This window comes from Xiphophorus couchianus, chromosome 2 (genome assembly GCF_001444195.1).
Source record: "Xiphophorus couchianus chromosome 2, X_couchianus-1.0, whole genome shotgun sequence".
Classification (NCBI taxonomy): domain Eukaryota; kingdom Metazoa; phylum Chordata; class Actinopteri; order Cyprinodontiformes; family Poeciliidae; genus Xiphophorus; species Xiphophorus couchianus.
The window spans coordinates 21,439,042-21,453,062 of record NC_040229.1 but is presented as its reverse complement, the minus strand read 5'-3'; the positions used below and the strand labels follow the sequence as shown (position 1 = coordinate 21,453,062).

Here is a 14,021-nt window from a genome sequence, read left to right as displayed (position 1 = left end):
AAATAAGCAATAAACAATTTCCACCCAGAAGTTTTTAGCCATTTGATAGTCTTATTATTATAGCAGTTATTTAGTGAAGAATTGTATAAATGTACATAATTCCTCACCGTGTCAGACAAACATTCCTCATAATTATTCATGTCTCCAAAATCCAGATAGTGACAGAGAACTATTTGAAGCTAAATATCAACACTGCTTTCCGGGTGCATTTCTGCAAAATACATTGCGACAAATGTCTTACTAATCACAAATCACTTTGTACACATCCCTGTGTCTCAAGCAATCAGTTTTGTTTAATTAGATAATGGATACCTGGTGATCCCAAGTTGCCACTCTTTGCTGCAGTAATAAATCTGACTTTTAGATTTTTTTATACCTCACCCATCATCTTATTTTTCTCACTGTGATTTGTGGAAATGTGAACTTGGATCTTGGGAAGCAGACAGTGGCTATAACATGTGCCATTGTGTCTAATTTTATATCACAAAGAAACAAGTTCATCTACAGTTTCTTTTTTATTTATTTTTAATGAGCCTTTATGGGTGCCATTAATTGTGGGACCACTGAGTTCGTGAAAATATAAACACTTAGTTTATATGGGAAAGATTATACTACAACAATAAAGGATGGATTCATTTTACATTTTTATATATTTTTACCATGTGTAGCAACAAGCATGGATGTTTTGTACACATAAAGTCAGTCTAAGTCTAAGTCTAAGTCATATGCTTTAGCTGAGAAACCGCAAAGGTCCTTAAGGTCCACAGAACGGATTATCAAAGAATACTACCACTGCAAGTGGAAAACACTTAGTTAGTAGGTATACATCACTTCCTGAGTCAAAGATGATCAAAAGACATAACAGGAGCACGAGTTCATCAAAGGATACAAATTTGTCAGCCCCGAGAAAAGAAAAAGATCAGATTAGATTCTGCCAACAAAACATCTTAAAAAGCCAAAAAAGTTCTGAAGCAGCTGTCTTTGGAGACATCAAACTTAGGTCAACACGTACCAGATTAACAATTGGGAACAAAGTAGGCGGAAGGCTCGGAGCAGCTCATGAATAGAAGCTTAACATGTAAAACAAGCGGAGGCAGTGTGATGGCATGAGCATGCGTGGTTTCCAGTGGCACGGTGTCATTTTTGTTTATTGTTAGTGTGACAGAAAGGAGAAGAAAGGAGAATTCAGCAGGAATTCTTAAATGCACAGCTATTCTCCTAAGATGCAGCTATAAAATCAATGATTTTAAGTCCCCATAAAGAAGATTATTTAAATGACAGAAATATAATTTATTAAATGTTCCTGCATTATCAGGGCAAATACTTAAAAAATATACCTCAAGTTGTCTATAACACTACTGATCACATTTATTGGCAAACTTGGAAAAGCTCTAAACTATCATTTCTTTTTTCTATAGAGGGGTACTTTTCTACAATATATATTTTTTAATTATAGTACATTTATTAAGTGGGAGAAAAAAATCATCAATATATTTAAAGGTGGCACAATTTTTCGTACCACTGCTGCCAATTACTTCTATCTTCTTTGGGCCAAACTCACCTGCAGTATTTGTAGTTGAAAAGTTTAATCTTAATTTCATTAAACCAAAGCATATGGCTCCAGTTAAAGTCACAACAGAGAATCGCAAACTATGTTATCATTTGTGACAGTAGGAGAAAAAACAGCTTCCTCCTGGTATATGCCTCCCAAACAATCCATTCATACTTAATTGTTATGGAGACTTTGTGACCCCTAGATGCCGGTCTTTGCTGCAATTCTTAAATCATTGAGCTTTGGATTTTTTTTTTTTGCCTCCCTTACCATCCTGCTAACTGTGCATGGAGGCAGAATAGACTTCTTGCCCAGTTGCCAGTGGCTAAAAGTAAAAGGCCTCTGTGTCATGTCATGTTTATGCAGAAAGTTTTGGATTGATAATTAAAAGTTCCTAGAAACACACAAAAAAAAATTATGAAACACGTTTAAAAACAATGATCCATTTATTTTTATTTTACCATTATTGTTACTGGTATCAGTAAGTTTTTCACAAGATATTTTGCAGCTCAGTTATCTCTTAATATGGGGGTTTTTTTGGCACTAATTGAATGTACTCATATTAATTGTGAAGTTTTACAAGGTCTTTAAGGGTATGGTACTGCAGTTAAATATGAAATTTATTTCATGCTTTTTACACATCTTTACCAGCTGTGCCAAGACATTTTGATGGAACTGTGTATTCATATACTTCCAGCTTGTGTAAAAGTAGACAAATAGTTCACACAAAATACAACTTTCCCATAAATATGCCCAAAAGAATAAGATGGTGTTCTTTAAATGCAAATAAATAAAGAAACTCACACAGGCTGAGAGAATTCAGGAGCCTCATCGTTGACATTAGCCATCCTCACACGGACCGTGGCGGTGCCAGAATGAGGTTCATCCCCGCTGTCCACTGCCATCACCACAAACTCATACAAATGATTAGGCCTCTCATAATCAAGCCGCCTCGCAGGGAAAACAGTCCCATGGGGTGAAATGCTGAAATCCGGGCTCAGGGTGTAATAGGTGAGCTCTGCATTTAATCTTGAGTCACAGTCTGTGGCTAAAACTGTCAAAATGGAGCACATCAGGATCATCAGTTAGCAGTTAATGAAAAAAAAAAATCATGGCATGGCATGTGCAGATGAATATTTTCACATCTTTGTAGATCATTATCCCTTTATGGCCTTGCATAACATGTAATAAATCATAAGTTCAGACAGCTACAATTATTAGAACACAAAATGCTCCTTGCTAGACTGATTACCATCATTTGCCAAAATTGGCTTAAAGACATGGAAAAGAAATAATTAAATGAACAGCACTTATGTGTGTATGCCTGGCTGGAAATGATTACATTCTAAGGTAATTACACAGAAAAACTATAGCTTTGCCTCTGATGTGTGATGAGATTTTTCCAGAGACCGCAGCCACAACCACTGTGAATTTCTCTGTTTAACACATACAACCCTGCCAGCTCCCAACACTTGGATACATCAATTTACTTTGATGTGTTTATTTGCTGCATGTCAAGCATCACATGCAGCCTGCATGTGTTAATGTCTCATTCTTTTTTCATCTTAGCACCTTGTAAAAAAAAAAAATCACATCTGGTAATTTATGATACTCTTTTAATTTGGTTCGTATAATTTCACTGACTCATTAAATGTTAAAGAGACTGAAATTTTGCATTTCCTTTACACTTCTCCAATAAAAGCTCCTCTGTGAGTTTAATCTACTTTGTCGTCAACTTCAGTGGGCCTTTGCCCTGTGGGGACATACTGATAGTGAAAAGCTGATTTTCTTTGATATTTTATTGGTTAGCAGAGCAGTCCTCCAGATTAACAAATTTCCTCTATTTCTATGTCTGTTCACAATTCTGCCCACTCCTCCTAGCTGGGATTGAGTTTTTTTAAAGATCAACCCTACAAGCTTCTTTTCTCTCCTTCAAATTGATTCTTTCACTTCCACTTTTTTCCACTAACCTATTAATCATTTTCTCTTATAGCTGGATCTCCATTTCCAACTATTTCTACATGGCATCCATTTATACTCTATATTTTATTGTTTTCTGAATAAACGTTTTGATTTGTAGTCCATTTCCCCTAACAAATTTTTTTTTTTTCTGTACTTAAATGTTTTAGATGATCAAACTTTACAGTCAAAAATAATCCGAGTGAATTCAAAATGAAGTTAGCCAATTAATATTTGATTTGCTGAGGTAATATAACAATCTAATAAATTATCCTCCTTGAGGCTTTGAACACAATGTCCTCAAGGATTACAAAAATCATACTTCATACTTTCAAGGTCATCAGCAATGTTGTCTCTATATCTTATTGATCTTCTTTAAGTTAATATATCCAGCAGTACTCCTATGTGCTCCTATTCCATATCATTCATTCAGCCACCAGTTCAGTTATCCAATTGTAATTACTATTGCATTTATAAAACAAAAACCCTGAGGAAAAAAAAATCTTTGGAGAGAAAATGTTGAACAGTTACAAAATATAACTAATGATATAGTTCAAACAAGATGTTTAAATGCGCTGTACAGAGAGCTGTGAGTGTGACAAGTTTTAATTTCAATTTCTGCGTTTCAATTTTGAAGTCTGCATATGGCCGAGATCACTGTGCCTTGCAACATTTGGGAGAGCCTGGATGATGTCATGACCATGCAAAGTTTTGATAGGTTAGTTCACAGTATTTGAGTTAACTGGAAATATACTTGTGAATGCATTTCAAGGCAAAACCTGAAACACATTGCTTCACTGAGTAACTTGCCTGAGGTCATTGAAAAATTTAAAAAATATTAGCCAAGACAGCAGAAAAAGAGTTGTTGACCTTCACAAGTCTGGCTCAATTTTCTGATGACTTATGGTGTCACGTTCATCTTTTCAAACATTTATAGGCGATAAACATGCTTTGGTGCAAATAGTCAACAGCAAAACAAAAGTAGCAAACCTTGTGAAGATTCTGGCTAACAGGCCACTCAGAGAAGATGTCATTATTCTAGAGGAAATTTGAAAAGCAAGACTGCACTTTGCAAAAGATCTTACATTTTGGAGAAATGTCTGATGAAACTCTACAAATGTTAATTGTGTTCATAATCCAAAAGGACTAAAAAGAGGAGTTTTTGCCTGATTTATTGTTAGACAGCAGGAAAAATGTTGCATTTTTCTATAATGCATGTAAATATCTGGTTTGATTTTTAAACAATGACATGAACTTTAATAGGCAAAACTTAATAATAATAATAATAATAATAATAATGTTATATTTATTCATAGTATATTGTTAGTAGCTTTGTCTGTGTGTTTTCCTTATCTGTTTTATATATATTTTTTCTCCCTCAGGCTGCATCTGAATGATGTAAAGCACAGCATCTTCTTACACTTAACTCTCATGAGTGCAATCAAAAGTGTAATTCTCTTCGGGAAGTGGAGTGCTTGTGAAAAAGTGTCAAAATATGTCAAACATTAAAAAAACCAAACATCTGTATTTAGATAACAGAACATTTCCATACCATTTTAAGCCTGAGAGTTTCTTAATTAGTTTCAGTTTGTACAAGATATAAACAGTAATAGTGGATATCCGTCCAAAGTTGAGACACATAATTTAAATCAGATGTTATTCTTATAAAAAATTGAGAATGTATTACATCATCGGTTAGAGAGACCATAATAAATCCAAACAAATTCATATCATCTTGACAGACTTTCATGGACTTTAGCAGCTGATGTTCTGAGGCAAAAATGGAGCCTTTATGTATCAATACGCTAAAACAGAGAGACTCACAGAAGCTGGAACTTTTGATTTAATTTAAAATCCATCCACAGTTTTCTTCTGTGAAATGAAGAAGGGGAACAATCTAAAAGTCTCCCTACTCCATTTATAAAGGAAACAGATGGATGGGAAATCTGAGGTCAAAAGAGTCTCACCCTGCAGTAGGGATGTTGCTGTGGTTACAGTCTCAGGGACTCCATCTACACTGTAGATGGACTGGAGGAACTCTGGGACACAATCGTTCTCATCCGTTATCAACACCTGAACCTGATTAGTGCCGGAGAGGCAGAAGAGAGGCAGAGAGAGAAAGGGAGGGAGAGGAAAAATCACTGTGAAAGAACACAAAATTAACCACTCTTTATTAGCTCTCAAATCCAGAAGACAACCATATCAAATGCTCTGTAGAAAGTTGACCCCAAAACTTAATCTTAATTGCATTTTCTAGTTCCACTAGTTGCCCGTTCAACTCATCCTTTATCTTCCACTTCATGATTTTCCCCGAGTCTAAAATAGAAATGTTTTCAGCATGTGAGTACTGCAGTGTGTGTGTTTTCAGCAAAAAGCCCTTAACTGTCCTCCGTCCTACAAGCTCCCTGTCACCACAGTGTGTAAAGTGTGAAGTGACAGCTGAGTAATAGTCCTGAAATAGCTGGGAAAGGTTTTTCCCAGTCTCCAGCTCCTATTCCAAAACATGAAGCTGTACAGAAAGGATTTTCCCCTGCTAAATATGTGGTGTAAAGGTAGCCTGTGACATAATAACTGGGTAACTAAATCTGAAAATAAATAATTTAGGTAAACCTGAAATGATTTATAGTTTAACTAAAATTGATTACCTGTAGTTCAAATTCTGAAGTTTCAAATCTAAAAGACGTTTCCTACATTTCAACTTTTCACAGAAGCACTTTCCAAAACCCAGAAACAAAAGGTTTTTAAAACAATATATATATATAAATAAAAAACCCAGAACAAAATCCCTGAGCCCCATGGTTCACTTGTTAACATTTCAAAACCACTCAGCCGTCCCATTTCTGCAGAAAGCAACAAATTCTGCTGCTCTTCCTTTGAGGCTATGGCCAAGTATGGTGTCAATAGGTCAGCGCTGAGTTTTAATCACTATTTTCTTTTTTTTTTTGCAAAGCCTTGGCTACAGTAGCTCTGCATGAAAACACTGCACAACTGAACAAAAAACCCCAACAAAACAAAAGAATACAATGAGGCTTGATAAAACCACAGGAAAGAAAACACACAAAAAATAACATTCTCACAATACAACAATGTATAAACAAAGCAAACAGTGACTTTCAAACTAAAACAAATGAGTAGAAATGATGAATAAAATTCCATGAAGTCCTAAAATATCAGGAGTTGAAGCAAAATGGAAGTCTCTCAATTTGGGAAATAATGCACATGGATTTGTGCTGGAATGAAGCAGAAAGGATGAATGTGAACACAGTTAAACACAAAATTAAAAGTAAGAAATGACGGTTTACAAAGTTGAACATCTGGCTTTAATTTAAAAACGGTAAGAGAATTGTCTCTACTGTCATAAAAATCCCAGTCATTTATGTATATTTTTTGTGAGATATATTCCAGTACTACATTCAAATTAATAATCAACACATACACATTTCATTAAAAATCAGTAGCTTTAAAGTGCATTAAAATAACACACTAGAGACATTAACAAAACTGCTGTAATGTTCTGGGTAAATACCTTCTAAAACAAATTCAGTCTTTTAAAAACTCAAATGCACTTCTAATGAAGATGTTTTCATTTCGACCAGTTTGCTGAAGTACTGGGTTAAAGTTATGGGGTCATTTTTCTGCCATAATTCGAAAGCACACATTTAGCACAACTTAAAAGTTTTGAGAACTTGTACTTGTGCTTACATTTTCAGTGTGAAAGAATGACTTCATGCCTTCTCAAAACTTGTAATGCTTGTACTCAAAGCTTCTGCTCTCTTTCAAACATTCACTGTGCTTTCTCAAACCTTTTCTCCTCGGGCTCAAAACTTGTCTCTGCTCGTATCAAATCTGCGTTTGCAAACCTCTTTGCTCTCTTGCGAATCATTTTCTGCTTACGCTTGGAACAGAGAAGCATTGTCGCCTGGTAACATCTCAGCCAATAGAATGCAAGTATTTTACTGGGTGCGTTTGTTTCCTTCTACTAGGTGTGACAGTGTGGGTATCTGTCTAGATTGAGAGACATCTGGCTGTCTTTTCACATATCAACTGTCTCATGCTATACTATCACAACATGGTGACAGTTTTAACAAATATGTAAAAAAAAAAAAAACCCTGCATACTCATAAAAGATACTGCACTTGAAGCAGGACTTGCTTTGATTCAAATAAGGATGATTGTGCTTTGATTTTGATTGAGTTTGTTTAAAAGCAACTGATTCCATAAAGAAAAAAAAGTCACTTATTCAGAATGATTTATTAATATATTTTGCATAACTGGAGCACAATGTTTCCAAAATAGGAGGACGCCCCCATTAAAATGAACAACATGACCTATACACTAATTTTAGCATCTGGCATAAGTTTAGTACATTGCAACAATTAACATAACAAAATATGAGCTTTGCTTCGCTTTATTGTCTTCCCAAGTTATATTTTTTTAAGATCTAGTTTTATGCGACAGAGCCACACCAATGAAAAGTTGCAGTTCTTTCAGTTTGTTTTACCAGAATAATGGATTCTGTTTGTTTTCTCACACACACGCCCGCGGGCCCCCACATGCGCACACCCACACACACACACACACACAAAAAAAAAAAAATCAATTTCTACCTCAGTTTTGAGTTTAGTTGACCAGAGTGTGTGAACTCTCATGACTGATGATCACTGATGACTCACTGTTTCATGTTCTAATTAAACTAACCTCTGTTGCAGCACTCAGGCTGCCAGGCTCCTCGCTGGCTCGCACCATCAGAAGGTAGCGTCTCTGGTCACTTTCATAATCCAGCGTCCTGGTCAGGCTGATCTCTCCGGTGTCCTGCTGAATGCTGAAAAGGCTGCTGGGATTGATAAGCAGGCTGTAGCTGATTTGTTCCTTCTGGAAGGAAATGGCTAACACCACAAGGAAGCTGTGGAACAAAGAGAAGGTGATTAAAAGAAATTGAAAAAAGCAGCCTTTGTTACTTGATTTCAGCTGCGCCCATGTAGAATTAGAATCGAAATCCTCTTTTCCTGCATCAGCAGTGTGCTATAATGAAATCAATTACTTTATGCTCCATTGCCTGCGTGCTACAAACACGGTCAATCAGTTCTTGTCAGTTGTGTGTAATAATGTCACACTATTATGCAGACACCAGTGTTTGCTTTGAGGGGAGAGTTTGTATTCCCCTAATAGTGTGCGATTATGATTGTCAATGCTTGCTCAAGTGCACAGTGTGACCAAATGAATACTTATTAGCACAAATCTTAAACAGTATGTGAGAAAACTCACCTACTGCACACGTGTAAGCCTGCATGCATCATATTGTAAACTTGTTTTTTCATTTATGTAGTTGTTCAAATATGAGCGAATACGCAGTCTTTTACCTTGTTAGTCCATGTAGTTAGTTACTGTAGCTTGCAAAACTTTTCAACTTTTCAAAAGCTGAAAAGTTTGAACAATGTCAGTTGATTTTATTTGGATTTGGATAAACCAAGACCAAGTAAGCATAGATGAAAAAACGTCCTGTGCAGTTGTCATAAGTCATGCAAAGGACCCAGCACATGGAAGGAAGTCCTACTATGGCCAGATGAAAGCAAGACTAAACTTTGGGAGCATACTAGCAATGAACACAGCATTCACAGGGTAAAACACGGTGGTGGCTGCATCTTTTTCTTCAACAGGAATTAAGAAACTATCCAGATTTAATGGGAAAACGGATGGAGCTGAATACAGAGAAATCTGTGAAGAAAACTTGTTAGAGATGGCAAAAGGCTTGGGACTGGGTCGGACGTTTATCTGCCAGCAACACAACAACCTAACTATATACAGTCCCAGTATAGAGAAAATGTTTAGATCCAAAGCTGTCAAATTGTAATACAAGTGCTGCTTCTGGAATTTGAGCTGTCTTCAGTCAAATGAAGACATTTTTGGTATCAATTATTTGCGAGATTGATATGAAAAGAAAATTGTGATAAATATAACCACCCACAGATAAAAAGGTGTTAGTGAAGCACATTTGCCTTACCAGAAACTTCTCAAAAGAAAGGTTAAGAAGAAATAAATCAGAGAATCCGCTGTACAAACTTATGCATACAACAGCAAACAAGTAACAACCCAATTTCTAATTTGAAAAACAGTGGGATTTGTTAATTAACATGTTCAGTCACCAATGTAACAATTAGCTAGAAATTATGTATTTCTCTGAATTTTGTGCTTTCAAAAACTGTGAAAGTCAATGAGTAAAAGATTGTGTGAAAAACGTGATCAAGCACTGTGCAAGGCAGCCATCTAATTTTTAGGGATTAGTCGCTTTGAGGTCATAAACCATTCACACAGAAGTCTCTTTGCAGCCACATTTAATTATTAGTATACAAATGACCATCCAAAAATTAAATTTCTGAAAATATTTTAATTGAGCATCAAGAGCAGCTGTGTGAACATAGTATTAGTTCTCAGACACCACATGCAGTTTTGTCTCTCTTTCAGTGCTTTTTTATGCATATGTTCAACTGCAGACTATAGTTTCTATATGTCTTTACTGCACATCCTGCTTGATTTGCTTGTTTATAATATTTCAGAAGTCAAATGTTTTTAGAGAAACTTCCCAAGGTAGCCATTTTTCCCCTTTCAGCTCAATAAAATCTAGGTTTGACTCCTCCAACAATTTTCACTTTAAGAATATAATCTTAATTAGAAATGCTCTCTGTTAAACTGTGTCATGCAATTATTCTTACTGTGGCAAGAATTGGTTTAAAGGTGCTGGAGCATGACTAAATACGCGGCTAAATTTGGGGAAAAAACATTCTAATTAAAAGGCAAGACCTAAGAAAGATATCTAATTAGTGTAATATATTTTGTAAAGGCTAAATATTTTTAACATGACATCAAAAACAATATAATAAAATAATTTCTTAAGACTCTCTCTGTCAAAGAGCGGAAATGAATCCCTGCTTTTGCACAAGAAGAATAGCACAGAACTCACGGCTGTCCTTCCGGGGTGTTCTCTGGTATGGAAATGGCGTAGCTGGTCTTGGTAAACTGCGGTGCTCTGGCCCCTGCTACTACAGATAACATGGCAGGTGCACTGTGGCTTCCCAGCCCATCAAGGGCCACCACGCTTAAGAGGTACTCTCTCTCCCTCTGTAGTACGAGCCCCGTAGTAACCACCTGGCCTGTCTTCTTGTCCACAGCAAAGCAGCCATCCCCACCTATAGGAAAAATTCAATTAAGAGTTTTGTTGTTTCTGGATCCAAAACAGATTTTTTTTTGTTGTGAATATTAAATAAAAAGTTACTAGGTTTTCCATTCTGAGTACATGAAAATATTAAAGTCAGTTAATAAATTTGATCATTAGATTAAGTGTGATGTCTAGTTACTTGTTAAAATAACTCAGCATACTTAAAATAAGACCAAACTAATTTACAAGTAACTTTTCGGCAAGATATAGGAGTTTGTTTTAAGTCAATAATTCTTGAATAATGCTAAAAAAAAGTATGAGCTCAGCTGGCAGATTATGTCACTTACACCTCAGAAAAATTGCATTGTTGAAATCTAACAAATATGAGATGAACTACCACTTATTTAATGTCAAAGACCTCTAACTAGTAATCCAAATGGATTTACTAGTTGGAAGGACAGTTATGGCTGACAGCAGTGTTGGGTAGTTTTGGCCTCAAGGCTCAATCGCTGGTAGACCACATAAGCGAATGCTGACAGTAACATTGACCTGTGAAGAGTTCAAATAAAGCAAAGCAACCAAAATATTTCAAACCTGACATTCCATAACTTTCCTATATATGGTACATAATGTCTCACGGTAGCCAATAATGACACAGCACAATCAACTTATTTAGTAAAACATTTTTCTTGGTACAGAAATTCTGCAGAAAATGCATTTGAGGGAGATTATTTACTGAAGGACCATGTTTGTTGCCTGAATACAAGTTTGCTTTATAAATTCAATCATTTATACTAGTATATGCTGACACCAGTGGTTTGTGACTTGGGGAGATCCGCTTTTTGAACTGCTTGTAAACTGTCTGTGTAAAGAAAAGTACATTCAGTCAAGATTATCCCATGATGGTGTTGTGTTAGAAACAATTGCTTCATATAACATTTATATATAAACTAGTAGATAATTTACTGAAGAAAATATCAGACACACTTGAGAAACCTTCTAAAAAATAACTTGCAGCAATACAAGTTAGATATTTGTTGATGGAGAGTTAAAAAAAAAAGAAAAACCCACAGAGGATCATTATCAAATGTATTTACTCTAATAGGTGTGAACATACAAGAGATGAAATTAAAATGAGACCTAAAAATGTAATTCTTGATGTCAGTAAATCCTGTGTGAAGATCAAAATAATTCCGTGCAAATCATCTGCAACGGAGCTGCCATACCCACTGTGGTTCTCATCCCATCTGGTGTTGGACACATTGATTTTTTTCTCTATTGCCTCACAAATTAAAAAATAAAAAAGACTGGCAACAATAGGGAGTGAATTAGATATAGTAATTCTTAAAAACAGCTCGTCACTGATGAGTGCTGAAAGCATTCCTCAAAAGGAACAAATCACATTTGGTTGGAAACCAATTTCAGATATAAATGTATACTTGAGTACTTAGAGCAACATGAGAGTATGGGAATGACCCCGAATGAGTTATAAAGCCAGTCAGATTGGTTGGCGCTCCTCAAAAAGATTATGTGATCAAAATCTGTAAAGAAATAATTGTCTTTGACAAAATAACAAGAGGGACAATATTGACAACTCCATTACGCCATTAGGACAGCACTTACTGCTCTACTATATTTTACTAAGGTGCAGCATTCAGAGACATTGGTCTTTGACAGTTCGTCTTTACACAATTTCTCTACATTGTCCAGAGAATTGGTCTACTGTTTGTTGTAGCTTCTTCCACAGGTTTTCCATAGGATTTAGGTCGGGGGTGCTGAGATTGCTATGGAAGAATTTTTTGTCCGGTGAACTATTCAGGCGTACATTTTGCCTTATGTCTCGAATAATTAAGTTGAAATACCCAATCCATTTTCATTTTAATGACTCTGCCTAATTTAAATTTCAAATCCCCTGTTATGTTTACAACTTCATGATGCTTGCACCCTAACAAGGTATTAGAGGCAGTGAGCATGATGTGATTTTCCAAAAATTACCAAGAGTTCTTATAGCCGAGGTTTGTTCAATGTTACAGTCCAAGGAATTTACAGCAAACACTTCATACTTATGGGATCGAAGGATAGAAATGTTATTTTTATTTATTTAATTTTTTTTCTAGGATCATTCTCATACAACTGATTAGTATGTAGACAACATATAATTGTTTTTTCCTGGATATGGTGACTGCAAGATAGCCCTCTGTGCTGAAATTCTCTAAAAGCTAAAAAAAAAACAACAACAAAAAACCAGTGGTCTGTATTTTTATGCTCCATGACATAAAAACAGCTAAAATAATGAAAATTGCTGTCAACTCATATTTATATTTAATAAAATATATGTGGATTGACAATTAGAAAACCACAGAAGCTTTTATCAGCTTAAAAAGAAATTAACTGTAAATGACTCCGGATAAGTGGAAGAAAATTGATGGATGGATAATTGTAACTGAAAAAAGGCCTCAAATATGTTTATTTACAGAAAATGTTGCTTCCATTATTTTCTTAAGTTGTCGTTGTTAGATTATGCCACAACAAAAATGTTGGTTTTATTTTTTAAGGCTTTTAACACACTTTTACAGGTGGGATCAATATAAGTGCACACTCTGACTAAATGTAACTCATGTACATCAAGTACTTTAATCACGTAAGCACTGCTAAATTTGCTAATGGCAGAGAAAGGCCTTACTGTCCCAGAAAAACTATTTATCCACCATCATCAGTGGCAATGTCTGAGAATTCCCAACACGCACTGCTGACAGAGAGTAAGGAGATTCTGTGAGCAGGGCATACATGAGGTTTTTGCGATGTCTGTAATCTTATGGTTCTGCTTGAATAGGTGTGGCCAATAATGCCCTTTAAAGAAAATATGCACTGATGTTGAGTTTATTTGCAATGTAAAAATAACACAATGAGCATTTATATTTTAAGCCAGAGAAATTTTTTACATCAAAATTGGTTAAAATATTGTTCACAAACTGTTTTTTGCCAAATACCATATTGGCCAGACAAAATATATAAAATATAGGAGAGACAGTCAGTGAAGCTCACAGATTGGCAGTCCTGAATAAAGAATTATTCGGCCTCAATTCTGAAACAAGCATTTTTAGAAAGCAAATCTCCTATTAAAATAGCTTCACTGAGAAAGAAATTTCGATTATATTTATACTTGTGTTAAAACAGTTTGAACAGATGAGTGTGGAACCTTAAGGCCTCTGGAAATTGTACCCTGTGATGATTTCTAATTTCTGTTGACTTTCTCATGATCTCATGCAAGAAGCCAGTGTGTGTGCATATGCGTGTGTGTGCAGTGTTGTCTTTAAATACCTCCCCAGCTGTGCTTAACTAACTTAACTCAAATGC

The 14,021-nt window shown here is 35.5% G+C and overlaps 1 protein-coding gene across 2 annotated transcripts in view; it reads right to left on the bottom strand.

Moving 5' to 3' along the window:
- LOC114133680 (neural-cadherin-like) overlaps positions 1-14,021 on the bottom strand; it is a 134,840-nt gene that overhangs the window by 77,208 nt on the left and 43,611 nt on the right. For both annotated transcript variants that reach the window (XM_027999763.1, XM_027999771.1), the window contains exons 3-6: positions 10,470-10,695; positions 8,210-8,414; positions 5,479-5,590; positions 2,357-2,606 (exon numbers count right to left, since the gene is read on the bottom strand). In XM_027999763.1, the coding sequence (XP_027855564.1) occupies positions 2,357-2,606; positions 5,479-5,590; positions 8,210-8,414; positions 10,470-10,695 (793 nt within the window). The remainder of the gene's footprint in view (positions 1-2,356; positions 2,607-5,478; positions 5,591-8,209; positions 8,415-10,469; positions 10,696-14,021) is intronic.